This window comes from Sinocyclocheilus anshuiensis, unplaced genomic scaffold, assembly GCF_001515605.1.
Source record: "Sinocyclocheilus anshuiensis isolate Anshui unplaced genomic scaffold, SAMN03320099.WGS_v1.1 scaffold392, whole genome shotgun sequence".
NCBI classification, from domain to species: Eukaryota; Metazoa; Chordata; class Actinopteri; order Cypriniformes; family Cyprinidae; genus Sinocyclocheilus; species Sinocyclocheilus anshuiensis.
In genome coordinates this window covers 5,045,015-5,050,915 of record NW_015557091.1, presented here as the reverse complement: position 1 = coordinate 5,050,915, position 5,901 = coordinate 5,045,015, and the positions used below count along the sequence as shown (strand labels likewise).

Below are 5,901 nucleotides of genomic sequence, written 5' to 3'. Positions count from 1 at the left end.
AGATGCAGAGTGCTAAATCTATATCAGCGACTTTAATGAACATCTGAGGGAGAAAAAAGACATTAGGACAAGCTGGTGTCTCAGTATCTTCCTGTGAATGAGAAATCTACTCTCCCAGAGGAACATAACGCGGAAGTTGAGAGATAGCACTAGATGAGACTCTCTCTGGGGCGGAAGTTACAGCAGACAGATTGGATTTCTTTGGTTGTGGGGGCTTCCAAAAATCTATAGCTCACAAGGCATCTTTAATCTACCATGCTAGAAAGATAACATTGGGATCGGTGAGGAGGGAAAAGTGATACACCTGGGCCGTGTATTACATAGTCCTTTGTGTACAAAGTCTTTTCAAAGCCCTGCTGGCCTGCATGCCTATCATGCCAGCCTGAATTAACTTCTGTTCCCAGCTGCCACCTGCCTGTTTCATCTGCAGACGCAGACGCGCACACACACACCTGGCTGGGCTGGACATAAGTGGCGGGCTGCCCGCATTCTCCACCAGAACACAGCCAAATCCAGCTCTCTCAACACAATCTATTTACAGATGTACACACACTCACACTAAATGTACATGGACATTATACATACACAATACCCTCATAATTGCTCTTTTAATGCATTTTGCACAAATAAAAAAAATGATATACAAAAAAAAATGCAAATGTATTACAATATACAATGGGAAACCTTTCAGAAGCCAAACTTCCAAATGTCTTTACATTCAAGAGGGGCGATTTGGGTCAGACAACTCCATGACCCGATTACATCATGATAGCCGCTTTGGTTTGGTTGTCGGCACATTGTTTGTGCTCACCAAACAGTAAGACACAGAGCAAATCAAAGAGGAACTTTTTAATGAGGAATGCTCAACATCTGTTGGTTTGATGGGAGCTCTCAAGAGGTCCATCCAATGGAGTGAAAGAGAGATATAAACAAAAACAAAAAATAAAAACACCCCGAATCAACAGAGAAGGGTGGGTGGTCGAGTTCAAAATGTCATCATGCAATAAAAAAGTAGCTAAAAGAGTCTCTTTCTCCACACATGCAGATAGTGGAGAAGTTATTTACATTCACGCCGGCAAACGTTCTTATTTTCCTCCCTCTTTTTTCTTTTTGATTCATGCTACAAAATGCCAAAAAACCTGATATCAAAATGTCAAAAAAGCACAATCTTAAGTTTAAAAATCTCTTTGTACTTGTTTCGTACATAAGAAACAAACTTTAAAGATAAAACGTTTTTTTGTATTTTTGTGTCCATATGAAGTATGTGAGCAAGTGTTCGTGTGTGCACGTGTTTTGTGTGTCGATCTCTGTGCGAGTGCAACTGTACATGGCAGTGACGAACATCATAGTCAAAGTGTGAGAGCGTTCCGGCGAGTCCTCATTCTGTATTCTTTTTCTTTGCATTTTCTTCACTCTAGAGAGGGTGAAAGAGCGCGAGTGCCGCAGCTCCCGTGGCTGGAGGGGCGTCGGATCAGCGGCGGCCTTTGAAGGGCACTGGTGCTGGGCTTAGCGGGGCAGTGCGGCACTGAAAGATGCTTTGATAAGCTGAAGAGGAGAGACAGGCAGAGAAAGTGAGATAGTTTGGTGAAGAGACCCGTAGAGCCGTCACTTCTGAGCGAAAAAGGCTCCGATGGTCACTCCTGCCAAGCCTAGTGCTGCCAATCCAAGCACTTTCGTTAGGTACGAAAATGGGTGGAACATAGAGTCTCTCTGCTGACTGTACAACTCCACGAAGGCATCCTGAAAAAAAGACAGGAAAAGAAAGCAGAACATTAGGAACAGACTTGGAGCTTAAAAGATTGCAAACATACTCAATTAGAAGACACATTCTCTATTGTTCCACTGTAATGGGAAAAACATAGACAATAAATGGAACAACTAGACTCAAAAGTTTGGGAACGGTTGACTCAGGATATTTGATTCTGATTGGTCAATTACAGAATTTTGCAGTCAAAGACCACTTAACTGAATAATTGACTGCTGAAACAGGCAGCCAATTTCCTAGATATCTGTATCTAGTTTATACCTCTTATGTCCCCCTGTGGTGTACATGCACATTGTTGACCTAAACAGCAATATCAGAGAGGAAAAAAAAGATAACTGCACAATAGAGTGCATTATGGTAATCTGGGACACGGCTGTACTTTTGTATCAGGTTAGCCAAGGCCAGCCTCAGATAACCCAACATTACCGTGATTAGCCTAATTCACCATATTCTAAGCAACAATATTCAAACAGGAAATTCTGAAGGTTTAACCAAGACAAACCTGATATTATAAGATAATGTACAGCTAGCTGACTAGCCAAAACTATACTGATAAAAGCAAATATTTATCAAATATAAATAATATATCAAGGCTGTGAGGATGGGAGAAATAGTAAACTAATTCCAAAATAAAAATTGCATTACAGAATTGGAATATGTAAGATTCAAATATGTAGTGATAAAGTCAAATTGTGATTTTAAATTAATTAAAATTCAATTTTTTAAATGTTTTTGAAAGATGATTTTTAAAATATGATCTTTGATGTTTTTCTAAGGCTGTATTTGATCAGAAATACATTAATAACAGTAATATTGTGAAGTATTACTACAATTTAAATAACTATTTTAAATTTTAATATATTTTAAAATGTAATTTATTCCTGTGATGACAAAAATATACAGTATGCAAACAGTAAAATACTAAAATACCAAAATGAAATATATACATAATACATGTATTGTTTATGCCTAGGTATGTATGTCAGTAAAATTACTGGATAATCATTGGATTATCAGTTACCAAATTAATCATTAGTTGCAGCCCTAATTCTGGCAAAAAACAAAGCAGCAGCAGATCTAAAGCTCACACATTTAGTGTCTGATAGAAGGTCTGTAATGTGTAGCATGTCTAATTGCCATGTATAGGGAAATGATGTGTTTTCGCCACGGGATTTGAGACGAGCACATCCCTCCTCTTCAACAGACACTCCACATCTGTGAAGCCAAATTCCTCTGGTACAGAGTCCAGCCCAGAGAGAGAAACACATCGAATGATAGAGCGAAAGAGGGGGCAGGGACAAAGAAGACAGCTCAAATCCATAACATTAAGCCCGGCTCCCTGTGAGCCCACTCACAGAGGAAGAGAAGGAGGAAATAGGGAAATAAAGGAAGAAGAGCGTATAAGACAGGGTCTCTGTGCCAGGGCTTCCACTGTCTCATCACTCCTACGCACAACGGTGTCTGCCATTTCCTTCTCCAGCCAACTCACTGCAGACTAACTAAAGCGTCTTTCACGCATCTGTATAGCCGAATCCTACACTCAAACATAAATACTTATCTGCATTTGGCACAAGGAAATGACAGAGTTCATCCCCCTCCTGTTTACAGGGCCATTTATAAGGAAATAATTAGGTTCTTTCCCCTAGAGCAGACAGTGTAAATGAATAGTGTACAGTTAAAATGAGGGACAGCCCCTTTCTAAATAAACTTCCAGGAGAATTCACAGCCGTAGGTCACGAAAGCGACAAAACATTGCTGATGCAATCAAATGATACCATCGATTTCTCTCGATCTTCAGGCTGTTGGCAAAGCCGCGTGAGGCACTGGCCCCCTGCGTAAACAAGTAGGTGTTTGTGAACGTGTGAATGTGTGTTTGCATTTACGTGCACGTAGGTGTGAGTGTGTCTCGGTTGGGGTTTTTGGGTTTAATCACAAGACCCCCAGCAGCATCCACCCATGCACTCCTGTTTGAAATTTGTAAGGAATGTGTGCTGGGAGGAAATGTGCGCTGAAACTACGACTAGGTATCAAGAACTGGTTTCTTTTTTAAAAACAAATACCGGAATCAACAGTCAATAGTTAATAATAAAAATAGCCAAAACACTAATAGTGTTTACTGCTCTGCTGTTTACTGAATCAACTGAAACCACAGTGTGAAACATGGTGTGCTCTGAATCCCAAATGAATGATTCTTATGAGCCAGTTCATTTTAGTGATTCAAACACATATAGCTCACCCAGTGTGTAGTCTGATTCAGTAACAAATTACTCTTTTGAGCCAGTTTGTTTTAGTGAATCAAACACATGTAGCTCAACCCGTGTAGTCTGATTCACTAACAAAAGACTCTTATGAGCCGGTTCATTTTAGCGATCAAACATATATAGTTTTAGTGAGAGATGGGAATCAATAACATGACTCTTACAAAAAGGTTAATTTTAGTGAATTAAACACATAGTTTGACTGGTGTACAGTAGTGGCTCCTGACCGTAAATTTAGGTGGGGCAGATTCTGGGTCGTAGCGCTAATATATGAAAAACTTTTTGTAAGCTTTATATTCTAATCTTTGAACACATGGGGACAATTTTGGCAGAGATGTCCTTGCATTATCCTATGGGTGGCGAGCTAATGTTGATTGACAGGCTCGAAGTAATGTTACACGCATAAAATGCTGTATAATAATTGCCTTAATATAGTATTTATCACCTCCAAATGTTGATTTAGAATGTTACAAGTTGTGGAGCAATTCGGGTGAGGAAAGAAGATCATATGTCTATTCTCAGAATAAACAAAACAAACACAACAGAACCATATAAAGGCTATTCATGAGAGCACATTTAAACTAAAGGATTTAAGTATAGCCTACTTTGTTAATTTGATCCACTACTCCACATAGAAAAAAACAGACATGCCAACTAGTTACTGACCTGATGCAGACATAGCTGAAGCGGATTGATATCGTTGGTGGAGCGAGGTTTACGTAAGGCAACGTGAAAATAAGCGGGGCAGTCTCAAATCTGCCCCAATGGCTCTCAATTAGAACGCGCTGCAGTTACCATTTTCACCACAGATTTACGTTGCAAAATTGTGGGGCGCTGTTGAGTTCGAGAGGTCTCAGGCACCATCTGCACCACTTAGTATCATACATGCCTGCTAAAGCCATGCGCAGGATTTTAATATATACTGCTTACTAATACTTAAAATAGTCTAGAAAATCCGAAAAATATTTGTTGCAGAACGCTAAACACATTTACAATTTATTATTGATTCAGTTTATATAGAGGTCTATGTTTTGGATGAATATTTTGGTGGGGCTCTGCCCCACCTGCCCATATAGACGAGCCACGCCTGCTGGTGTAATCTGATTTCCTAAAATACGGCTCTTATGAGCTGGTTCGGTTTAGTGAATCAACCACATATAACTCAACCAGTATTTCCTGATTCCCTACGAAATGTCTCTTATGAGCTGGTTCGGTTTAGTGAATCAATAACATATATGTCGACCAATGTAGTTTGATTCGCAAACAATTGATTCTTATGAGGCAGTTATTGTTTGTTAATGAAACACAAATAGCTCGACCAGTGTAGACTGATTCTCAAACTAGAAACTCTTGTGAGGAGGGTTTCTGCAGACTTGAACAAGTTAAATTTAAGACTTTTTAAGACCTTTTTAATACCACCTTATATGAAATTTAAGACCTAAACCTGTAATGGAAACACACATTTTATTACACACATATATGTAATATTTAATGTGTATAAATACAAAAGAAAACAAAATATCAATGCTGTAATAAATGGTATTCATTACTATGATATACAGTGAACTTTTCATGTCAGCAGACAATATTCCATACAAAATATCCCCACAAAATAACTGCATTTAAGGCCTTATATTAGGAAAACGTTATTTAAGACATTTTAAGACTTTTTAAGGACCCGCGGACACCCTGTGTGAGGCAGTTAATTTAAGTAATTCAAACACATAATGTACAGCTCAACCAGTGAATTTTGATGAATACTGAATGTCGGTTAGTTTTAGTTAATCAAAAATGATTATTAACCCATAACTGTCAGGGATTCATCACAGTCACTTCAGTCACCATCCAGGATAATTACCCGATCACAGTCACCTGAGT

The 5,901-nt window shown here is 38.9% G+C and overlaps 1 protein-coding gene across 1 annotated transcript in view; it reads right to left on the bottom strand.

Annotated features, from left to right (window-relative positions):
- Positions 1–1,100: 1,100 nt before the first annotated feature.
- LOC107677290 (apoptosis regulator Bcl-2-like) overlaps positions 1,101–5,901 on the bottom strand; it is a 63,660-nt gene continuing 58,859 nt past the window's right edge. The window contains exon 2 of the mRNA XM_016472145.1: positions 1,101–1,740. Within this exon, the coding sequence (XP_016327631.1) occupies positions 1,606–1,740 (135 nt within the window). The 3' untranslated portion in view covers positions 1,101–1,605. The remainder of the gene's footprint in view (positions 1,741–5,901) is intronic.